Source organism: Taudactylus pleione, unplaced genomic scaffold, assembly GCF_031769625.1.
Source record: "Taudactylus pleione unplaced genomic scaffold, aTauple2 ptg000018l, whole genome shotgun sequence".
Classification (NCBI taxonomy): domain Eukaryota; kingdom Metazoa; phylum Chordata; class Amphibia; order Anura; family Myobatrachidae; genus Taudactylus; species Taudactylus pleione.
In genome coordinates, this window is record NW_028284420.1 from 16,140,296 (window position 1) to 16,165,840 (window position 25,545).

Here is a 25,545-nt window from a genome sequence, read left to right on the forward strand (position 1 = left end):
CAGAGGCTCTGATGAGGGCTGTGCTTAATGTATGTGCATGCAGAACTAGTTGTGTGATGCACCTTGTTACAGGGAGGTCAGATTAGTGATTATCCTCTGTGTATTACCTGGATTGACAGAGTTAATTGCCCAGAAAACTGATGTTTAAATTACCTGTTTAACTGTAGCTTGTCACACACATTTTTACAGTAAGAAGAAGCTATGTATGATATATGGGAAGTGGACAGAGTGTTTGTGGAGTGTAGATCCAGCTGCATATGAAGCCTATAAGAAGTCTGAGAAGAGAGGAGGGGAACAGAAAAAATACAAACAGGTGAGTGGTGTAACCTCTAGGTCTTCTAGCCATGGTGTATGGAGAGAGTCATTAAAACAGGCACAGAGTAAAGACTAGTACATAGGCCAGAACTGTCATCATAGTGGAAGGGAGGGGGTTTCAATTTTTTTAGCTTCACTTTAGTTAAGAGAAATACCCTAGATGGAAGCAAGTAGGTATTGTTTTTATAGGTAATATATATAAGGAATATAACATCTAGTTTCATTCACATATTATTAGTGTTGTAAGGCAAAACCATAACATTGGATAGGTGTGTTAGGAAAAGAGCATCTAGCTTTACTCCTAGTTCTGTATTGTGAGGTCTGACCATTCTCATTCCCAGTATTCCCTGATTAAGCTATTGGGTCCTGTTCCCTGGTAAGCTGTGTGAGGGATTCTCAGTTCCGGTACTCAAGTACTCTCAAGAGTTTATGGTATGAGGATTCCCTTTGTGAAATAATCACAGGCACAGTGGAAATATACAGTTCAGCCCTGTGGGAGGTGTGGGAGTAGCCAGTAGATTGCACAAACCACCCTCTTCTGCCTTCTCTGTTGGTCATTATGCTGTACTTTCAGCATTTCCATTTTGTATTTGCAGAATGAAGAAACTGTGAATCCAGAGACTGATGAAGCAGATGATATGCCCGAGGTTCAAGAGACTGTGCAGGTCATATCTGGAAGTAAACTTCTTTGGAGGATCTGTAGTCGACCTCCAAACTCTTCCCAGGTTTGTTCTGAACAGCTTCTGTTTCACTATTGATGGGCGATATTTAACATTTATAAGAACTACAGTACATCACTGCTTTTGTGAAAGGTTGAAATGATGAAGAAATGCTCCTCACCTGTTGCATACAACATTATCCATGTCTCTTCTTGCTCTATGTCATTCCAGCTAATATGAAGCTCTTAGAACACATTTAGCCTTGTGTCTTACAATGTGTTTACTCAGTAGGAAACATCCAACTAGAACCCCTGCTGGATATTTCATACAACTTCACATGTCATCTCATGATAGTGAGAAAAGTAGTGACTAAAAAACTTTGATTACTACAGAGGCATATTATTGGGACATTGACAGAATTTTCATATTTTGGCCTCTATTCACCACCACAATGGCTTTGAAATTAAACAAACAAGATGTGCTTTAACTGCAGACTTTCAGATTTAATTTGAGGGTAATTACATCCAAATCAGGTGAACGGTGTAGGAATTACAACGGTTTCTATATGTGCCTCCCACTTTTTAAGGGGCCAAAAGTAATGGGACAAACTAAACAATCCTAAATCTAACTTTCACTTTTTAATACTTTGTTGCAAATCCTTTGAAAGCAATTACAGCCTGAAGTCTGGAACGCATAGACATCACCAGACGCTGGGTTTCATCGCTGGTGATATTCTGCCAGGCCTCTACTGCAAATGTCTTCAGTTCCTGCTTGTTCTTGGGGCATTTTCCCTTCAGTTTTGTCTTCATCAAGTGAAATGCATGCTCAATCGGGTTCAGGTCAGGGGATTGACTTGGCCATTGCATAGCATTCCACTTTTTAGCCTTAAAAAACTCTTTGGTTGCTTTTGCAGTATGCTTCGGGTCATTGTCTATCTGCACTGTGAAGCGCCGTCCAATGAGTTCTGAAGCATTTGACTGAATATGAGCATATAATATTGCCCGAAACACTTCAGAATTCATTCTGCTGCTGCTTTTGTTAGCAGTCACATCATCAATAAATACAAGGGAACCAGTTCCATTTTCAGCCATACATGCCAACGCCATGACACTACCACCACCATGCTTCACTGATGAGGTGGTATGTTTTGGATTATGAGCATTTCCTTTCCTACTCCATACTCTTCTCTTCCCATCACTCTGGTACATGTTAATCTATGTCTCATCAGTCCATAGGATGTTGTTCCAGAACTGTAATGGCTTTTTTATATGTTGTTTGGCAAACTAATCTGGTCTTCCTGTTTTTGTGGCTCACCAATGGTTTGTATCTTGTGGTGAACCCTCTATATTCACTCTTGTGAAGTCTTCTCTTGATTGTTGACTTTGACACATATACACCTACCTCCTGGAGAGTGTTCTTGATTTGGCCAACTGTTGTGAAGGGGTTTTTCTTCACCAGGGAAATAATTCTTCTGTCATCCACCACAGTTGTTTTCCGTGGTCTTCCGGGTCTTTTGGTGTTGCTGAGCTCTCCGGTGCGTTCTTTCTTTTTAAGAATGTTCCAAACAGTTGATTTGGCCACACCTAATGTTTTTGCTATCTCTCTGATGGGTTTGTTTTGATTTTTCAGCCTAATGATCGCTTGCGTCACTGATAGTGACAGGTCTTTGGATCTCATATTGAGAGTCGACAGCAACTGATTCCAAATGCAAATGTCAAACCTAGAATCAACTCCAGACCTTTTACTTGCTTAATTGATAATGAAATAACGAGGGAATAGCCCACACCTATCCATGAAATAGCTTTTGAGTTGATAGTCCCATTACTTTTGGCCCCTTAAAAAGTGGGAGGCACATATAGAAACCGTTGTAATTCCTACACCGTTCACCTGATTTGGATATAATTACCCTCAAATTAAATCTGAAAGTCTGCAGTTAAAGCACATCTTGTTTGTTTCATTTCAAAACCCTTGTGGTGGTGAATAGAGGCCAAAATATGAAAATTCTGTCAATGACCCAATATTTATGCACCTGACTGTAATTCTATGACACATTTGTTTGATTCACTTGTTTCCTTGATAACTTAAAATGCTGCATGCAGTATCGTAAAGCCTCTACAAGACTGAAATCTGCATTTGCCTAGAACAGTGGTTCCCAAATGTTTTTGAATCAAGGTTCACTAAAGAATCAGCATTTGTTTCATGGCACCCTTTGTCCAAAAATTTCTTATTAACAAATTAAACGAAAATTTTTTAATTAAATGGTACTTACCTGTAATCCTTAGGGTCAGTTATGTGATGGTGGACGGGGTGGTTGTTCTTTTTGTCCGCATATTTTATGATTGCCACCTGCCTATCACATATAATTTGATTTGGTCCTGAATCTCCAACCTGTGGCACACCCGCAAGTGCCACGCAGTTTGGGAACCACTGTCCTAGATGGTAGTCCTCTAGGTAAAATCCATTAATTTCAATAATAGAACATCCTAAATAGAGCACTGCTCTTTCTTTTAGTTTAAAATATAATGGAAAAACCTTTTGTGCGTCAATAGATCTGTGGTGGCCAATTGACCTTCTAACACAGCTTATATGGCTAACGGCCTCATAGTTGCCCAATTTGAAATCAGTAGGACCCCTTATTAGACATGACGGAAAATGTGATTGGAAGATTGACCACAATTGTGTGATCATTTTCTGACCATATTAACAGTCTGCAATTTGGTGAAGTAAGGCAGATGCTTGACCTAGGAATGAGCAGCTGGATTACATCCAGTTTGGCCAATCTCACATAGCCAAACTGAATGATTGAAGCTTGAACCTGCAGTATTTGTTTGCATAAAAATGTAGCATTTAAGGCACACTGTGACACTCGCCTCATTGCAGATTTTTATGCTTGAATGCCAGCAACACTCTATAATTCTAATGTTTTGACTTTACCACTAAGATGTACAACTTCACCAGCTTTGCTGTGGCTCTTAATGAACTAGACAAAGACATGGAATCCACATTGTCCCCAACAGACTGCCGTTTGAGACCAGACATTAGACACATGGAGAGTGGGGATTTAGGTGAGTGTCCAAGTATCCATACTGTTTCCTGTGACATACTTTTTATGTTTTAATTAGTTTTTATTTATTTATTGAAGCATAGAGATTTTTTTATGTGTGTGGGATTTACACATGTGTGAAATTAAGTAGCAAACAATCCAGTATAACTTTGACCTTTACTGCAACAGTATACAGTACAAGGCACTTGTACTGTACATCAGTTATCACATATTTGGAAAATAAGAACCTGCTATGTAGGGGACAGCCAATTTATACCTGTATCTCTGAATTTTGAGATTATAAAAGAATCTGCAGATCCTGCACGCACATTTTTGTTTAGTACCAAATATTGCAGTGAAAAAACCCTCCAGACTGAGTCATTTCTGGTTTAGTAGAGCGTCTCAATAAAACTCTTGCAGGTTTTTGCTTATCTAAAGAGGCCGCCAACCTTTCCATTCGGAATACATGTTAAAGTTTCTCCCGACACAGGAAATAGATGGTGGAACAATTTGAGCCCTCATTTTGGGTATACTTCTTTTTTTTTTTTTTTGTAGCTGCAGAGACAAATAACCATAGATTTGGTGCCTCTAGGTAAAATGCCCAGTACTACCAATTCCTGGGTGAGGGGCAGGTAATTTACTAATCTGATCATTAGTGACTCTCCACATCCTAGTTCCAAAACAGTTTGTTTGATGGGCATTCAAGAGCCACCATATTGGCTTTACAGGTAGCAGTGGTGGGCAAATGGAATTTAGTCCACACAGCAGATTGGCTTAACCAAGTAGAAACCGGTAGCAGCATAACATAGGGTTAACAGCAGGCACAGGTTAACAGGACTGTCCAGTTGCAACCAAGGGTGTCATGGTTACGGTTGGCGTTGTGTTGCGCCTAGTTCACACACTATGGACTGATATACAGTGGTGGCAATGGGGTTTATACACATGAACTATGCAGTAGGGCAGGGATGGGGAACCTTTTTTCTGCTGAGGGCCATTTTGATATATATAACATTATTTGCGGGCCCCTCCGCGTGACGTCACATGGGAGCAGGGCCACAATCGCCGGTGATTACAGCAATACCCGGAGCATCCTGAGGATGCTCTGGGGAGCTGTAAGGGCAGCAGTGTGACCGTCAGAAGCATCCTAAGGACGCTCCAGGTGGCATTGCTGCATAGATTCTGGCTGCAGTGTGCCATTATAGGCTCCCTGCTAGCCAAATGAGGCTAGCAGAAAAAAGCTCTGAGGGCCAGAACAAATGATATCGAGGGCTTTATTAGACTCCCGGGCAGGAGGTTCCCCATCCCTGTGGTAGGGGCACAGTGAATTAATGGGTCTCATGGAGGATAGGCGGAGGAAATAGATGCGGCGGGAAGCATACACAGAAGTGGCTGATTGGAGGTGGCATCTCCATGGAGAGAACTACTGTGTTCTAGTGCCTTGTGGCTACTGTTCTCCGGTAAACACAGGCAGAGCGGAGCGCGCCTCTAACAATTTTATTAAGATTTTTCTTTTCTAGGGAGGTATTGACATATATATTTTTGTTATATAGCCAGTTACCAAAATATTGGAGATATGCTGCTGTTTGTTTTGTGTTATATTAGGTAGATTGATCTCTCCTTTACATAGAATTTGTTGGAGCTTGATTAGACTAATTATAGTGGTTTCTATTATTCTTCCAAACAAAGGGCCTGTTTCAGCAAGGAACGCAATTCTGCTTATACGCACGCACCGCAGTTTTCAATATCAGCTATGCTATTTAAATGTGTGCATTCACATTGCGTACACAGCCTGACTATTATGAAAGGGATAGGGAAATAAGGAAGTACCTGCACACTCAATTATTTTAGCATGAAACCCCAGATGAAGTCATATAAATCATATATCTAGATGTGGGGGTGCAGCCCTAGTCAACCTAAATAATTCATGGATTGTGGAGAGAAGAAAAAATAGGTTGTATTACAAGGCGCACATGAGAACTGATCAAATAAAATATAACTTTTAATAAGTATTATATAAAATTATCCCTAAACAAGAGGGATAAAAAACAGTGAAATAAAGTTGGATAAATCTAATTAAAAATACATGTGTAAATACAAAAAAAAAAAAAAGTGTGATTTAATGATGTGAACTACACCTAATTAAAAATCAAGGTCCACTGATGCTAATCAATCCTATTGAGATGCTCTACCAGTGTATTGAGAGTTGATTTGTAATGCTTCACACCGACCAGGATAATAATAAATATGACAGTAGTCTATAATTGATATATCCTTCCTGTTAATGCCCCGATTATTGAGCAGAATAACTCCTTAAATTATTGATCTGATTCAATGCATAACTTAGTATAGAGATCGTTGAAATAACAAATGTCTATTATTGAAACCAGCTGAAACCACAGCATATATGACAAGATATATACCTCACAAAAATAAATATGCGTGATAGCACTCTCAGGTATACTGTATTATATATGAAAAGAATCAATGTTTTCTCTATAGTGAGGACCAACACACATAAACTTGGATGTTAAACATAATATTACAATGTGTCAAAATCATAATTGACAAAGTGGCAATATCATTTATTTGTTAGTTTACTCCCATAGCTATAATACTGCTATGGTTCAAGGATTCATGCGATCCTAGTTGTGTCAATACTGTACATAAAGTGTAGACTGTCATAGGTATTCCCACTTAGATGATGGTTATGGTATCTCACTTTTTACCCATAAAATACAATTGGTACTCTTTACAGATATAAGTAATGTGTTTAGGTTTAATCTAGATATGTCATATATTAGTCAGCACTGCTTAATGCTGTGGTTGGTGCTATAATTAGTGCTGTAATTCTGACGGCTCTGACTGTTAGGTGATATACCAATAGCTTATCAGGAATTAATTATTTACTTTCTCCCAGCTCGTTGGTATCCTTCTTCAGTCAGAACCTTTACTTATTATGCACACATAGTATATCAGTACAGATTGCAATTATTCTTAATATAGAGCATTGTGGACCCGCTACCACGGCAATGCGCGTTTTACTGTCAACAACAGCTTTGTCAAGGCTGGACCCGATTGCTATGCTCGGCCGCATATTTATTGGGAAGTAAAACTCAAATCAAAATTGTTGCTCATGTCACGTGATACCGCTGGCCAATATAAGGCTCAACGCAGCTATGATCACATGCTCTCTTACCACGTGACTCAGATAGTAAAACATAAACATTAGATAAGGTCACGTGGTTGGAACCGCAACCAATAGATGGTGAGGTGTGTCCATCAGCTCGTGGCAATGTGTATACGAGCCACAGATATTGATACAAATCATGTGATCGAGACCTTCTGAGGGGTATAGTATGTCAGTCTACTCGTGATTGAAAACAATTGACAAAGGGTTATTGAACTTATTTATGAATGGGAAAGACTAGCTAGTACATAGTTACTAATGTTAAGGTTTATATCGAACAGTCACCAATCACTACAGCTTATAAAACCTCTTTATAATCAAAAAATATATAATACCTAACATCATACTTATACCATCATTTGTTCTATAATGAACAATCTATACAATAGAACTTAACATATTTTAATCATATCAAGAATATGATGATATAATATATAAACTATAAATTTCCCAACATAAAAAAATTACTCAGTATTAAAAATATATATACTTGCGTATAAAAAATACATGGATGTGTGAAATTTTAAAAAAATGTTTTAGAAAAAACATTTTGTTTTAAATAATATAATTACATGTAAATATAGATTATCATATTGATAAAAAGTGAATATCAGTGAAAATAAAAACGGAGATCATGTGTATATGAATCTAAAATGTAAAATAAAGTGTTAGTGATCAAGTATGGTCATAAAGAAGTGATGGTTATATAACAAATCTATTTAGTGACAAATTCCTCTGCAGAGATTCATACATAATTGTTATTAATAAGAAAGAGGGAAAAGTGATTGTACTGAAACATGAAATGTACCAAAAGTTAGTGAAAATATTAAATGTGAAAGTGAACTGTATAAAAAGAACAATACTTCACTGCTGTTGTTGACAGTAAAACGCGCATTGCCGTGGTAGCGGGTCCGCGATGCTCTATATTAAGAATAATTGCAATCTGTACTGATATACTATGTGTGCATAATAAGTAAAGGTTCTGACTGAAGAAGGATACCAACGAGCTGGGAGAAAGTAAATAATTAATTCCTGATAAGCTATTGGTATATCACCTAACAGTCAGAGCCGTCAGAATTACAGCACTAATTATAGCACCAACCACAGCATTAAGCAGTGCTGACTAATATATGACATATCTAGATTAAACCTAAACACATTACTTATATCTGTAAAGAGTACCAATTGTATTTTATGGGTAATAAGTGAGATACCATAACCATCATCTAAGTGGGAATACCTATGACAGTCTAAACTTTATGTACAGTATTGACACAACTAGGATCGCATGAATCCTTGAACCATAGCAGTATTATAGCTATCGGAGTAAACTTGTCAGCAACTAACAAATAAATGATATTGCCACTTTGTCAATTACGATTTTGACACATTGTAATATTATGTTTAACATCCAAGTTTATGTGTGTTGGTTCTCACTATAGAGAAAACATTGATTCTTTTCATATATAATACAGTATACCTGAGAGTGCTATCACGCATATTTATTTTTGTGAGGTATATATCTTGTCCTATATGCTGTGGTTTCAGCTGGTTTCAATAATAGACATTTGTTATTTCAACGATCTCTATACTAAGTTATGCATTGAATCAGATCAATAATTCAAGGAGTTATTCTGCTCAATAATCGGGGCATTAACAGGAAGGATATATCAATTATAGACTACTGTCATATTTATTATTATCCTGGTCCATGTGAAGCATTACAAATCAACTCTCAATACACTGGTAGAGCATCTCAATAGGATTGATTAGCATCAGTGGACCTTGATTTTTAATTGTGTAGTTCACATCATTAAATCACACTTTTTTTTTTTGTAGTTACACGTGTATTTTTAATTAGATTTATCCAACTTTATTTCACTGTTTTTTTATCCCTCTTGTTTAGGGATAATTTATATAATACTTATTAAAAGTATTTTTATTTAGTCAGTTCTCATGTGCGCCTTGTAATTCTTCTCTCCAAAATCCATGTACACAGCCTGACATAAGGACGCCCACTTCCCCTTACTCACATCCGTATACTAGGGCAACATAGCGAATTAATTGGCAACATCGGGCCCAGACTTCACTTAGAAATTGCTAACTTTTGCGCACGCCATGAGTACTCAGGAGGCTTCTGGAATCGCAGTGGATAATTTATGCACGCCCACGCAACGGTGTTGAGATGCACTGGCACGCCTGCGTTCGGCCGACCACCCCCCCATCACCACCCACAAACGGCACTTCCGGTCAATCACTCTACCATGGATCTGCGTAGCCTCTGCAAATGCAGTTCCTATCGCAATTGCTATTTCGTGCACTGCTATTCATGTGTAATGCAAATTAATCGACCAATTGCGTGCATATTAGCAACTGCGTCCCTTGTGCTGAATCAGGCCCAAAGTTACAAAACACCAATGTTCACAGCATCTTCACATGTTAGTAGTATTGGTCAAATGTGAAGTGGTACCGCAGGCTAGAGAATTAAATAACTCACTGTTCCCTAGTAGAATGACTGTAGTAAGTCCAAACTGTCCAATTTGTTTCAACTCCATCATAGCACTAGCTTGTATAAATTTTGTGGAAATTGTGTCAGTTGGATCCCTAGACATGTTATAGATTATGCAATCTAAATCCCAATGGAAATGTGTACTCCTATGCTATAGAAATAGCTCCACTGACTTACAAAATTGCCAGACTCCAAGACCGTGAGAGATTCTTCGCATCTTCCTATCCAGAGGCAGAAAATTAGCGTTAAGCTGAGTACACACCAGGACGACAGAACGGCCATCTGGCTGACCCATCGTTCTATCTGACGATTGCTAAATGCATACACACTTGCCAATCGTCGCCCAAATGTGTCGTGACTGACTTCACAACTGAGCGGGCATTTACATGTGCCCGCCCAGTTAAGCTGTCAATCACTGGTGGCCTCTGCAGCAAGTGTACAGGAGGTCGGCTGACCGTCTGTATACACAGCACGATGTGCCGATATATCTGCAGGTATATTGGGCATTGGATGTGCTGCACAGCCGCGCTATATGTCTGTGAACTACGTCAATGACGGACATATCGTCTGTACACACTGGCCGATGCACACACACAATATATCGGCCAGTGTGTACACAGCAGACTTTTGCAGAATGAATTTGTTTGCCAATGCTGACATTTCCATTGTTTTGCACCTTATTTTGATGCTTTACAGTTAGGGCCAGTTTTGGAAAACCTGTAGCATGGGATCCAGCACCACTGTTGTTGCCTCTGGACATGTTCATCCTGTTTTCCCTTGATCTACAGATGTCTTTATACATCTTTGCTGCAGTTGCGCTAAAAAGCCCCCCTCGGTGCGCCGGGACCGGTGAGACTCTGCTAGCAGCAGACTTTATTTTTTGTGTGTTTTTCCGCTAATTCATCTAAATTGCAATGTGATGCCACTAGGACACACCAGCAGCCTATGCTGATTCATTTGATATGCCACACTAATATCTGTGTGCGCCTGAGTCTCTGAATCTGTATACGAAGTGCTGCATTGTCACAGCTGCTGCTTTTTTTGTTCCAAATTCCGCTGTGCTCATATACAGAGTCAGGTGCACACAGATATACACGTGTCGCATATCATATTAATCAGCACCGTCAACTGGGGCATCCTAGTTGCATCGCAATGCAACGCTAGCAGATTAGCACGGGACCTGGTGGCTCACTCACGCTAGGCAAGTCCCGCTGCATGGCGTATTGAGGCTAAATGTATGAGGACACATCTGTATTCCCTAGCAGGGAAGTAGTGGTTTTTCTATGGAAAAAAATCTAATCGAACTAATAAAGTCCTTGCCAGATGCCCACCTGCATAGAATCCTGTATAATTAAGGTGAGGTTTTGTTGAATACCTTCCGTCCAGACTAATGAGCACATTAGTGGATGTGGACTGCATTAAAGATGCTGCTACTGCCGTGTGAGTGCTTTTCACAGCAGGGTGACAACTCACAAAGCCTAATTGGTGCTCTGTAAGAGTGGGTGAAGAATGACCTGAAGCTTAACGTCAACTATTTCAACTAGTATATTAGTCCATGTGAAGGAGAGTTATTGGTTGGTATGTCTCCATTTGTTTTTGAGCCTGATCTTTTCCCAGTTTATGTACACATGTAGTATTAAACTACTTGATAAAATTTGTGTGTAGTGGGGTCACAAGGGGGGTGCGGACCGCACCCGGATGTCACCTGCCGAGGGGTGACTCCAAGGTGCAGGCTCCCCCTCAGTGACAGGAGCCGGGTGCAGCATTAAGTGCAGCACTCTGATCCTGTCACATTGAGGGAGCTGGCACTCCGCACCTCCCACCACCCCAGTGATAACCACGGGCCGGGGTTCGCGACGCGAGACCACTCCCCTGCCCGCGAGGCCACGCTCCCTTTTTGGCTGTGCCATACACAATGGAATCCCTCCCCCACACCATGTGTCACCATGGGGAGGGACACCACTGTTTGTGTGATATACTTTACCTGTGAATAGTTCTGTAAAGTTCAAGTAAAGTGAGGACCACCACTGTGTACTCGCCTGAGGTATAACTATCTGGCCCTCTTGTCTACGTGCTGGTGATGGCTTCCACTATTTCCCTGGCAGTTATTTATGCCTCAACAGTGTCTTTGCATAGATGTAAGCTTGGAAAGTCTTGCTTCCTCAAATTGATGCTTCATCAGAATAAACATTGGGGTCATCATTTATATAGATTATAGTAATATTCATTGAACATGTACAATTTCATTTGGTTTTATTTCTTTTTTTGACAAGCACATGTGATTGATCACATGATTTAAGCACTATAATATAATTTTCACTTTTGGCAAATTTTGTCTTTTGCAAATGTTTTCCTGCATGTTTTACCCATCTATAGCATTTATTTTTTATACCTTTTTGTTTAGATTGCACGGCGACAAGTTAAAATCTCTACAGGAGTTTGTGATTGTCCATTTTCAAGTCATTCATCATTCGTGTTAGAAGTGTTGGCGTTCTAGCAATTTGACATTTTGCTCTATTCTCTTTATTGCGATTAGACATATAGGTTATGATATGCCCCGCATAACTACTTTCCACGCTTCGCAGAAAATAAGTAGGTCACCCCAGTGTTCTGTCTTATCATTATAGTGCGCTCTCTTTTAGTTATGCTGCAGTATTCGTTATGACTACATTATATAATGAGGTTAACTCAATGAACTGTTGCAGGTGCCTGTTTAGGTTACCCAGATAGTGGCTTGGTCTAATATCATTATGTTTCCTGTTGTACTTTAACCTCAGGTTTGAGATTTTCAGCAGCAAAGAGGTTGGAACAGGTACAGATGTGGACTTATACATCTTTGCTGCAGTCACACTAAAAAACTGCTGTCATTATGCTAGTTCCCGTGAGACTCTGCTAGCGCTGGGCATCTTTTTTTTGTAGAAAATGCGTCTAAGGGCACACATCCGCTAACAGACCTAAAAACGACTGCATGACTACAACATTGTAATCGGGCAGTCGATTGTCTGTCTGTGCTGTGCCTACACTGAACGAGCAGTCGTTCAGTGTGGGCACATCAATCATCCCCTACCCTGCTCAACCTGACGTTATCGGCAGGTTGTACAGCCTGTTCGGCCGATGATTGATGTCGGAAACGACCAGCGGGAGCGGGCATCGCTGTTCCTTTCCGACATTAATGAGGCCAATTCATGCACGATTCATATGCGATTGAACGCTCAGAGAAATCGGCAAGTGGATGTGTGCCTTAAGTCTCAATGCAACGCAACTAGGGTGACCAGCAGACTGTGCTGATTAATTTGATATGTGACCCTTGCATATCTGTGTGCAATTTATTCTCTGAGTCTGTTTATAAAGTGCTACAATGTAGCGGCCACATCTTTTTTCATTCCCAGTTCCGTTGTGGTTCATTTACAGAATCAGGTGCATACAGATATACCAGTTTCGCATATCAAATGAATCAGTACAGTCTGCTGGTGCATCCTAGTCGCGTCACACTGCAACTTGCATGCATTTTCAGCTAAAATAAGACGCAAGAAAGAGCACGTCTCTAGTAGAGTCTCAGGGGACCTGGTTACTCACTAACGCCAGGTAAGTCGAGCTGCGTGGTGTATTGAGGCTAGATGTATGAGGACACATCTGTAATATAGAATTATCAGCCACATTAAAATCCGTTGCATTATGTTAATCAGTTCAGTTAATTACGTGAGGATGGTGGCTATCTGCATCTGTGCTGGTACCCACACTTCTCTTGTTTGTAAATCTAAGTAAGTCTTAAAAAAACACATACTAGCTTGTACTCACTGTCACAATTTGCATTTCCCTTCCAGATCAGGCTAGCAACGAGAAAGAAAGGTTAGAAGAGAAGCAGAGGGCATCCAGGAGGGAACGTGCTAAAACGAATGAAGAATGGAGAACAAGGTATTAATTTACAGATCTGGATACTTATACAATGGACTGTACAGCCTAGCTGTAGAACAACAAATATTTATTATTATCTACTTAGTATAGGTATATTATGTTGTATTCATATCACTGCATAAAGTGTTAGAGGTAAAATACCAGACAATGATGGTCTTGTATGTGGAAGCTGCAAGCCAACTTGTAGTACAGTGTAAATATGCTATATTGTAATAATGCTAAACCATCCAAAATTCCTGGTTCTGTCCCTCCCTCTTTATTCTGTTTAGGTCACCACTGTCCTTTTGTCACAGTATACTTGCCTTTCTCCATCCGTTCTCTTTTTAATTCTATCCTTCCTATTACTCTTTTCTTCATTTTCTCCCTATTCATGTTTTTCTCCTGTGTGCCATTCCCCTCTGCTCTGTATGTTTGCTTATATTCCTCTATTTCATTATCTCTCATTATCCTCTCCTATCTCTATCACATCCTCTCACATTCTCCTCCTTATCTCCATCTCATCCTTTCACATTCTCCTACCTTTATAGTCTTCTATCTACATTCCATCCTTGCACAATCTCATCTCTTGCTTTATCTTAACATCTTGCAATCTCGTCTCTGGCTCCATCTCATTCTCTCACATTGAGCCGAATTCAATTAGCCGCAAAAAGTTCTGTTTGAAGAAAAGTTTTCGCCGATTTGCGATTTTCGCCTGTTTTCAAAGTATCTTTGTATTCCATTCCCCGGAGTTTTCGCCTAGGCAAAAACAGACAAAAAAGTTTCTCCAGCAAAAAGCAGAGGAAAAGAAGTGCAAAGTCCATATTTTGGGGTACAAATGTTGGGACTTGGTTCCGAACCCTTTGGACACTCCCCCCCAATGACTGATTAGTTAAAATTTTAAAATTTCTACCTTCGGGTCCACAGGGCATTTACCTTGGGGTATAGACAGGCTGGGCAACCAGACCGGGCACCACACGGTTAAATTGAGCCTCCCAGGATGCAGCAGGCTCCCCTCCTATACCCCGCCCCCTGGCCAAGGCACCCTCAGTTTCGTTGGTGCCTGGCCAGAGTCGGGTGGTCCACACAAAGGGGGGCTGTTTGCAGCCCCTGAAGATTCTATGAGCAGTGATGCGGACTGTCCAATGGACGTCAGCATCACCGCCCCGCCGGCACTGAGACCCCGGTACTGATCTGAGGATCTCGGCAGGCCTCCGGGGATTTTTCTCCAGCTAGCAGGGACCCCGGAAGATCCCTGACTGTGGCCGGGTGCACGGGGGAAAGGTAAGTAAACGGCGGACGTCCGCGGTGGGCGTCTTCCTTCCACAGTCTACTTCACCCAGGGACGGGGGCTCCCGGGGGTGCTGGCCTGCAAGTGGAGCCAGGCACTGAGTCCTATGCTCCACCTCACCTCCAGGGACAGTGGACTGGAGCAGCAGCGGTACCGCTCCGGCATCCCTGGGGTTAATTGCAGGCCGGGGGAGAAGCCTTCCCTGTTGAACAGCTGGCTCCTCCCCCACTGTAGAGCACTTGAAAGCGTGCTCTATGCTTGGCTCCACCCTCTGTATCAGCTCCAGTTGCCATTTTAGCACACAGGAGCTTCAGATCAGCGGTGGAGCCGGGTCCCCCTCCTGCATACCTCTCCCTCTGAGTGAGAGGCGCAGGTAATAGCGCAGTCCTACCAGGTCCTGTGCCTGGCTAGTTGACGGATAGCGCTCATAGACACTGTCCTTGTGAATTTATGCTAGAACTGCTGCCTGTTTCTCACTGTCAGCCATTTTGCCTATCTCTATTTTTCTCTCTCAAATAGACCCTTACAGTGCAGGCGCTGTTTGGGGGTGGGGATATTTGGAGCACAATCTGTGTTTAAGTGTCACATACAAAATTGTGTCTGCTTTTGTGTTTATCATGTAAGACAGGTATTGCGGAGGAGGAAGCTGATAGGGGGGGCCTATGTACTACATGTATTCTCCCTAGCCCTTCCCAGGTCCACCCTGGCAGCACGGCTATCGGCTCCGCTTGTGTACTCCTCTATGGGGTTCACACAGCAGCCGATGGTACTGGTCCCTTCTCAGGGGGGCCCAGGTGAGATGGTAGTGGCACAGAGCCATTAATTTTTTCACGGATTCTTAGGAATCCCCGCTCAGGCCAACGGAGACCAAGTCGTATATATATATATATATATATATATATATATATCCCGGGCCTTATACGGGTGGTCTGGGAGATCATGGTGATTGAGGACAAGATTTCTGCTGATACCGAGCTTACGCATGCTTATTTCAAAAGTGTTAAGAACACTAATGCGGTGTTTCCTTTATCTGGTTAGTTAGTTCATCACCTAGAGGAAGCGTGGAAGGCTCCTGCTAAAAGGTTTCAGCCGCAAAAACGTTTGCCTTACGCATACCCTTTTGCGGACAATTATATTTCTAAATGGGAGTCTCCTCCTCAGGTGGATTCTCATGTGACACGTTTAGTGAAGAGTACGACCCTGCCTATGCCGTCCATGTCTTCTCTAAGGGATCCTACGGACCGCAAGGTGGAGGTATGTCTAAAATCCATTTATTCTCTCGGTGGAGGGGTCGCCAGACCTGCAATAGCAGTGTGCTGGGTGGCTAGGGCCATGGAAAAATGGGACGATGCCTTGGAAGCTTCGCTATCTTCCGGGGCTACCAGCGAGCAGATCATACTGATAGGCAACCTCAGAACTTCGTCTATTTATGTAAATGAGGCAGCGTTGAATGTCAGTTTGCTTACTTCCCGGATCTTTACGGCAGAGGTGTCTGCGCGTCGTTCCTTGTGGCTCCGGTGTTGGAGAGCAGATGCGGATTCCAAGAAGGGCCTGGAATGTCTTCCGTACAATGGCCAAGTACTGTTTGGGCCAGCTCTAGATAAGATTGTGGACACGCTGGCAGTGGCAAAATCTGCGTGCTTGCGTTCAGCTCCGTCTGCCTCTGGGTCAGGGACGTCGTCCTTTCGGTCCTATCTGCCTCAGGGTAAGTCAAAAGCCCAATCCTTTCCGAGGTCATCAGGAAACAAGAAGCCCTCTAAGCCTAGGAAGCAGGCTTGGAGCACCAGACGTCCGACTACCAAGCCTGACGACAAGCCTACAGCCTGACGGGGCGGGCCTCCTCTTGGGGGACCCCAAGGTGTTAGGCCGACTTCTTCAGTTCGCACAGAGTTGGTGTCAGACCACCTCAGACACGTGGGTAAGGGAAGTGGCCTCTCACGGGTTTGCCCTCTCCTTTCGTAGAAGGCCTCCCCATCAATTTTTTTCCACAGACCTTCATTCAAATCCAGAGAAGGCTCGGGAAATTCACAAGATTGTACGATCCATGCTCCAGGAGGGGGTTATTGTACTGGTCCCGCTACCCCAGAGGGGAACGGGTTATTACTCCATCGCTTCCTGGTGCAAAAACCGAACGTATCGTACAGGCCTATCCTCAACCTGAAGTCCCTAAACAAATATCTGAGGGTGTCTCGGTTCAGGATGGAGACCATGCATTCCATTATCTTGGCTATGGAACCTGGGGACTTTATGGTGTCTCTAGACATCCAGGATTTCTACCTTCATGTCCCAATAGCGGTCTCTCATCAGCGCTTTCTCCAATTTGCGGTGGCAGGTCGGCATTATCAGATTCAGGCTTTACCGTATGGCCTTTCTACAGCCCCAAGGGTGTTTACCAAGGTTATGGCGGCACATCTGCGCCTGCAGGGGGTCCGCCTTTTACCTTACCTGGACGATCTGCAACTTCTGGCAGGGTCTCCAGAGGTAATTCACCAGCACCTGCAACTAACTATAGCGGTGTTGCAGAATCGTGGATGGCTGATACATTGGAAGAATTCGTCTCTAATGCCGGCTCAGAGGATGCTTCATCTCGGAACTCTGCTGGACACTCAGCAACAGCGGATCTTTCTGACGGAGGAAAAGATCTCAGTGTTACAGGCAAGGATTCGCACTTGTCTGCGGGATCGCAGAATTTCTATCTATTCTGCAATGAGGTTACTGGGGTCCATGGTGTCAACGTTCGACATGGTGGAATATGCCCAGTTTCACTCAAGACCTTTACAGAGACTGATCCTATCCAACTGGGACGGGATACCTCTTCGGCTAAAGGTTCAGACGCTGGTGCTGTCTCCGGAGGTACGTCTATCATTGACCTGGTTGCTTCAGAAGTCTCATCTCCTCATGGGACGCCCCTTCTGGATTTCGGATTGCATTCTCCTGACGACGGATGCCTGTCTCAGGGGGTGGGGCGCTGTGTCTGGTCCACATGTGTTTCAGGGCCGGTGGACCTCGGCACAGTCTGCTCTTCCAATCAGTTGTTCGTGCCTTACAACAAGCGAGACTGTTTCTACAGCGTCATCCCATATAGATTCAGTCAGACAACGCCATGACAGTGGCTTACATAAATCATCAAGGAGGAACTCGAAGTCAGGCAGCTCTAAGAGAGGTGTCTCACATTCTGACTTGGGCAGAAGGCTATTTTTCGGGCCATTTTGGCAGTGTTCAGTCCAGGAGTGCTCAACTGGGAAGTGGACTTCCTCCACCGTTACGACGTGCATCCAGGGAAATTGTCTCTTCACCAGGAAGTATTTCAGCTCCTAGTGGACAGGTGGGGCCTTCCGGAAATAGACCTCATGGCATCCAGACACAACCGCAAGCTGCGGGTGTACGGCTCCCAAATGAGAGACACAGAAGCTCTCCTGGTAGAAGCTCTGTCAGTGCGATGGACCTTCCAGTTCGCGTACCTGTTTCCTCCGTTCTTCTTCCTCGCGTGTTGCGAAAATTCAAGCAGGACGGGGGCATGATTCTACTGGTGACTCCAGCGTGGCCCAGACATCACTGGTACTCAGATCTCCGAAGTCTTTCCATAGACACTCCGTGACTACTCCCTCAGCGTCCGGACCTGTTGTCTCAGGGTCCGTATCTTTACCAGGATCTTGGTAGGCTGTCTTTGACAGCGTGGCTTTTGAGACATCCCTCTTGAGGTTGAAGGGTTTTTCAAGCTCGGTGGTTAATACCATGCTCAGGGCTAGGAAGCCGGCTTCGGCCAGGATTTACCCCAGGGTCTGGCACGCCTATTTTGTGTGGTGCCGACCTAAGTAATATGATCCTTTGGTGTTTCGTGTTTGTAGAGTCCTCGCCTTTCTTCAGGCAGGCTTGGATAAGGGTCTGCGTCTTGCTTCTTTGAAGGTGCAGGTGTCTGCCTTGTCGGTGTGGTTTCAGCGTCTGATTGCTCTTCTGGCTGATATCCACACCTTTATGCAGGGGGTTCTTCGCATTAAGACTCCTTTTGTCCCTCCGGAGGCACCTTGGGATTTGGCGGTGGTGCTGAAAGCTCTTCAGGGTCCCCCATTTGAACCACTGGACTCAGTGGACCACAAATGGCTTACGACTGAGGTCATTTTTCTTTTGGCTATTGCATCTGCCAGAAGAGTATCGGATTTGGGGGCTCTTTCTTGTCGTCCTCCTTATTTGATTTTTAATCAGGATAGGGCGGTTCTTCGGACTCGCCCTGGTTTTTTATTTCCTAAGGTGGTATCCAGTTTCCACATTAATGAGGAGATCATTGTTCTGGCCTTTCACTCTCCTGGTTTGTCGGTGGGTGAGGCCACGTTGGAAGTGGTTCGCGCTCTTCGCATTTATGTGGAGCGCACCTGCTCTTTCCGGAAATCGGATTGTTTGGTTGTGTTGTACGGTTTTCGCAAAAAGGGTTGGCCGGCCAAAAAGCAAACTTTGGGCCGTTGGATTTGTTTGGCGATTTCCGAGGCCTATGTTCATGAGGGCATTCCTGTTCCGCCCTCTGTCACTGCTCATTCTACGAGGTCCATTGGTCCCTCCTGGGTAGCTCGGCGTGGCGCCTCGGCTTTTCAGCTGTGTAAGGTGGCCATGTGGTCTACGGTTCAGACCTTTGTGAGGTATTATGCTTTCGATACCTTCGCCTCTCAGGATGCTTCCTTCGGGCGGCGGATTCTCCTTTCTGCACAGGAACGTCCCCGCCCTTGAAGGGTACTGCTTTGGGACATCCCCAAGGTAAATGCCCTGTGGACCCTGAAGTAGAAAACAAGAGATATATGGCAAGAACTTACCTTTAGTTATCTTTGTTTCTACGAGGTCCTTAGGGTCCACAGGGCACATGCCCTGTGCTTCAGAAGGGTCTTGATCTGGTCGCCAGTTTTTGGTCTCTTTTCTGTGAGTATGGAATTCTTGTGTATGCCGGACTTCTCCTTTCTATTTTCTCCTCCTCCGACCTCTGACTTGGAGCCTGCTGCATCCTGGTGCCCGGTCTGGTTGCCCAGCCTGCCTATACCCCAAGGTAAATGCCCTGTGGACCCTAAGGACCTAGTAGAAACAGAGATAACAAAGGTAAGTTCTTACCATATCTCTTGTTATCTTCACCCCAAAAAAGACACGTAATTTTTGGGGTGAAAATTTAAAAAGTGTTTGAAAATGGGTAAAAAGTGGGGGGGCTATATGGAAGAGACAGGTGTTTTTGAGATTGCAGGAGGCTGCAGCAGGTGTATTTTTGAGATTTTTTAAATCTTCATTTTGGAGACCTCAAAATATTCTATTACCCATTTTCAGGTACCCCAAATTTAACTACGGTACTTATTTTTCTGAAAAACATTGCTTTCTATAATTTTTGCACACATATACGGTACAAATATGCATATTACAGCCCTTTGCAAAAAATAAGTTCACTAAATACTTTTATTAGGGCTACTGCTACTATTCTATATTGATTTCCAGTGTAACTGAAGCCTTTTATGGGGTACAGACTGATTTCCGATGTCTATTTGCCTATCCATGTTTTCGCCTGTTTTACAGTTGAATAGGGCGAAAAGCGGGGACGCGCATGGAGAAAACATTGCGTCGAAAGAGGCTAATTCGATTCGCTTTTCGCCAGACGGCACTTTTCGCAGCTTATTGAATTCAGCCCATTGTCGTCTGACTTCAGCTAATCCTCTCTCATTACTTTACTTATTTCCAGCTCATACTCGTCTTCTCTATTTCTCTCTCTCACATTCTCCTTTCTATCTTAATCTTAGCCGCTTCCATTATTGTTATCTCCATCTTTCCCCTCTATCTGCATCTAATTTTTTGCATTCCCCCTTCCATCCGCATCTCAAACTCTTGCATTCTCCTGTCTAGTCGCATCTCACCCTCTTGCATTCTCCCCTTTATCCACATCTCAACCTCTTCCATTCTCCTATCTATCCACATCTTCACCCTCTTCCATTCTCATTTCTATTCACATCTCACATTCTTCCATTCTCCTCTCTATCTGCATCTCATGTTCTTCCATTCATCCCTCTATCTGTATCCCACATTCTTCCATTCTCCTCTCTATCCGCATCCCACATTCTTCCATTCTCCTCTCTATCAGCATCCCACATTCTTCCATTCTCCTCTCTATCCGCATCCCACATTCTTCCAATCTCCTCTCTATCCACATCCCACATTCTTCCATTCTCCTCTCTATCCGCATCCCACATTCTTCCATTCTCCTCTCTATCCGCATCCCACATTCTTCCATTCTCCTCTCTATCCGCATCCCACATTCTTCCATTCTCCTCTCTATCCAAATCCCACATTCTTCCATTCTCCTCTCTATCCAAATCCCACATTCTTCCATTCTCCTCGCTAACAGCATCTCATGTTATTCCATTCATCCCTCTATCTGTACCTCACTCTCTTCCATTCTCCTCTCTATCAGCATCCCACATTCTTCCATTCTCCTCTCTATCCGCATCCCACATTCTTCCATTCTCCTCTCTAACAGCATCTCATGTTCTTCCATTCATCCCTCTATCTGTATCTCACTCTCTTCCATTCTCCTCTCTATCAGCATCTCATGTTCTTCCATTCTCCTCTCTATCCGCATCCCATGTTCTTCCATTCTCCTCTCTATCCAAATCCCACATTCTTCCATTCTCCTCTCTAACAGCATCTCATGTTATTCCATTCATCCCTCTATCTGTATCTCACTCTCTTCCATTCTCCTCTCTATCAGCATCTCATGTTCTTCCATTCTCCTCTCTATCAGCATCTCATGTTCTTCCATTCTCCTCTCTATCCGCATCCCATGTTCTTCCATTCTCCTCTCTATCCAAATCCCACATTCTTCCATTCTCCTCTCTAACAGCATCTCATGTTATTCCATTCATCCCTCTATCTGTACCTCACTCTCTTCCATTCTCCTCTCTATCAGCATCCCACATTCTTCCATTCTCCTCTCTATCCGCATCCCACATTCTTCCATTCTCCTCTCTTAACAGCATCTAATGTTATTCCATTCATCCCTCTATCTGTACCTCACTCTCTTCCATTCTCCTCTCTAACAGCATCTCATGTTATTCCATTCATCCCTCTATCTGTACCTCACTCTCTTCCATTCTCCTCTCTATCAGCATCCCACATTCTTCCATTCTCCTCTCTATCCGCATCCCACATTCTTCCATTCTCCTCTCTATCCGCATCCCACATTCTTCCATTCTCCTCTCTATCCGAATCCCACATTCTTCCATTCTCCTCTCTAACAGCATCTCATGTTCTTCCATTCATCCCTCTATCTGTATCTCACTCTCTTCCATTCTCCTCTCTATCAGCATCTCATGTTCTTCCATTCTCCTCTCTATCCGCATCCCATGTTCTTCCATTCTCCTCTCTATCCAAATCCCACATTCTTCCATTCTCCTCTCTAACAGCATCTCATGTTATTCCATTCATCCCTCTATCTGTACCTCACTCTCTTCCATTCTCCTCTCTATCAGCATCCCACATTCTTCCATTCTCCTCTCTAACAGCATCTAATGTTATTCCATTCATCCCTCTATCTGTACCTCACTCTCTTCCATTCTCCTCTCTATCAGCATCTCATGTTCTTCCATTCTCCTCTCTATCCGCATCCCACATTCTTCCATTCTCCTCTCTATCCGCATCCCACATTCTTCCATTCTCCTCTCTATCCGCATCCCACATTCTTCCATTCTCCTCTCTATCCGAATCCCACATTCTTCCATTCTCCTCTCTAACAGCATCTCATGTTCTTCCATTCATCCCTCTATCTGTATCTCACTCTCTTCCATTCTCCTCTCTATCAGCATCTCATGTTCTTCCATTCTCCTCTCTATCCGCATCCCATGTTCTTCCATTCTCCTCTCTATCCAAATCCCACATTCTTCCATTCTCCTCTCTAACAGCATCTCATGTTATTCCATTCATCCCTCTATCTGTACCTCACTCTCTTCCATTCTCCTCTCTATCAGCATCCCACATTCTTCCATTCTCCTCTCTAACAGCATCTAATGTTATTCCATTCATCCCTCTATCTGTACCTCACTCTCTTCCATTCTCCTCTCTATCAGCATCTCATGTTCTTCCATTCTCCTCTCTATCCGCATCCCACATTCTTCCATTCTCCTCTCTATCCGCATCTCACTCTCTTCCATTCTCCTCTCTATCAGCATCCCACATTCTTCCATTCTCCTCTCTCTCAGCATTCCACACACTCCCCTCTATCCCCCCCACAGCATTCCGTTCGAGACCGCCTGAGACCGGCCCCTGCGGTCACCTTGTTAGAGGGTGCCGGTATGGAGAGCGGTCCCGGATGGCGGCTGCCATTTTGCTGGGCTTTAGTGTCAGCTCCCCTCCCATGCATGTAGAGGGTGCGCACACGCTGACAGGCTGTCCGGGTGAAGTGGGCTTGACCAGAGTTTTCTCCGACACTGGGAAGTATTCCCGGTCGGGGAGCGTGAAAATGGAGGGACGGAGCTTACAACGCTGCACTCCCCCTTCGGCAGCAGCATGGCATACGCGCCCTGCGTCATCCATCTGCAGGCTCTGTTAGATTTTCCTGCACTTCACAGGACTGCTCCACTTCTCCCCTGCAGCTTCAGTGAAGGCTAAGTGCTGTGCACAATACTTGTATGCCTATGTATGTACACCAAAACTTGTATACCTATGTATGTATTGGTACTGCCCATGTCACACTATATTAGCTGTCTATTTTTTAGGTCTCCCTGCTAATGTGCTCTAAGTATATCAGACCGGCTGTCTTGTGTTACAAGAGTACTGCCTATGTCACACTGTATTAGCTGCCTATGCATTAGGTCACACTACTAATGTTCACTAAGTATATCAGATCGGCTGTCTTGTGTTACAAGGTGCGGCACGGATAGTGTAATAGTTGGCATTGCTGCCTCACTGCATTGTGGGTTCGATTTTTGCCACAACCCTATCTCTGTGGTATTGGTTGGCAGGGATGTTGCTAGATGGACTCATGCACAAGGTAATGGGCCTGGTGTGTATAGGGCCCGGTGACGCGCTTGCATCTGGGGTGCTGCGTCCGCCATGGTAGGACAGGCGTGGGCTCCAGCTCTCAGCAGGTCCGTGTCTGCCCTGGCAAAGCTGATTGTGCTTCACAGAGAGACCAAGTACAGATTTTGGTGTTCCCTCATCTGTGTTGCAGGCTTCTTTCCCTCTATGGGGTTAAGTTCCCAGCTACGGTATGTCCCGCTCGGACCCTGTGCTTTGCGGCGTCAGGATTTGGGACAGGTTCTTCTCATTTGGCGTGTTTATGTCAGGGATCTTCTGCTGTGCGAGGCACAGGTGGAGATTGGTCTTGGAGGCGTCTTCCTCCATCCAGAGCTCCATAAGCAGTTCTGCATACATAGGAACTTGCGAAGACTTGCGTTACCTCTAAGGGTGAGGACCTACTGTCCTCTTTGACTCATTGCTGCTGTGCGCCACTCTCTAGGCAGTTTGGATATGGCTTCCCAAGTGTTGGCGACAGGATATCATTACTTCCCCTTTGGCGAATCTGTCTCCAATCTCATCAGGGAGGCCAAGGAGATGCCAGAATACGAGGTCTCCATTCCTTGCACTTTGCTTCCAACGAATGATGTATCCAGGTGGAAGCACCTCCCATGGTTGTCGCTGCTGCAGACCTTTAGCTCCACACCTGCCCCTTCCTGTTTGGGGCTCAACATCCTTTATGGATCTGCTAGCTAAACCTTGGAAGGTTGTCTCCTGTCTGTTTTATCATAGGTTCGGTGGACATAATTCGGCCTTGACATAGGTGGCGTGTGCTATGGTCACTTCTGCTGATGAAGTTGTCACGGAACTTTACAATGGTTTGCCCTGGGATTCCCTGCCGGATTGGCGGGACAGTTTCATGATGGACTCTGTGTGGGAGGCCATGCAAGACGGGGCACAGGTAGCTTATGGACTTCAGTTATGGCTGTTTGGGCTTGAGGACATTTTGGCATTCATAACCAGATTTCTCCTTACAATATTTTTGGTTTGGTAGGAACGTTGTTTTTTAACCAGTACTGGATGCCGTATTCCCCACATGTGAGAAAACACCCTTCCAGCTTGGTCTGCATTTTCCAGGTTTACACTCCTCCTTTCGAAGTGGTGCATCCTGGCAAGGTCTGTCTGCCAAAAGCTGATTCTATCTAGGCAGGGGTTCCAAGGGCCGTTTTTCTGGCACCACTCACCGTCCTGGGGACACGGCTCCAAGGAAGCCTCGTGCCTAATGGGGTATCTCTTATACCCAGTTTGCATGCAAATGGTAGGACAGTTGCTCCAGTTCACGACCATTGCATGACTTACTCAGGTACCTGGGTGCTAAGAATCATTTTCTATGGTTCCATCATGGACCTCGGAAGACCGCTGCCAAGGTATTGCTTTTGGTTTTTCAAACTCACTCTTCCCCAGGAAGTGGCGTGCATATTGGTGTTGACCGTGCTATCGTTCCACTCCTCTCGACCATCAATTTTGCTCCAGTTCCGCCACAGGCATGGAAACAGGGGTTCTATCTCCTTTCTGGTTCGAATACCGGGCGGCTCATTCCAGCCAACCTTGTATATTCGTGCTTTGAGTACCAGGTGGTGGGTAGTTAAATTCAAATTGAATCTCTACGATCAGAGCCCC

General features: G+C 43.9%; 1 protein-coding gene across 6 annotated transcripts in view; it reads left to right on the plus strand.

The window, feature by feature from the left end:
- OSBPL2 (oxysterol binding protein like 2) overlaps nt 1-25,545 on the plus strand; it is a 214,866-nt gene that overhangs the window by 175,422 nt on the left and 13,899 nt on the right. For all 6 annotated transcript variants that reach the window (XR_015869405.1, XR_015869392.1, XM_088442733.1 and 3 more), the window contains exons 10-13: nt 190-313; nt 912-1,040; nt 3,916-4,039; nt 13,538-13,628. Coding sequence is in view for 4 of the 6 variants with exons in the window: in XM_088442733.1 (XP_088298859.1) it covers nt 190-313; nt 912-1,040; nt 3,916-4,039; nt 13,538-13,628 (468 nt within the window). In the remaining 2 variants the exon portion in view is untranslated. The remainder of the gene's footprint in view (nt 1-189; nt 314-911; nt 1,041-3,915; nt 4,040-13,537; nt 13,629-25,545) is intronic.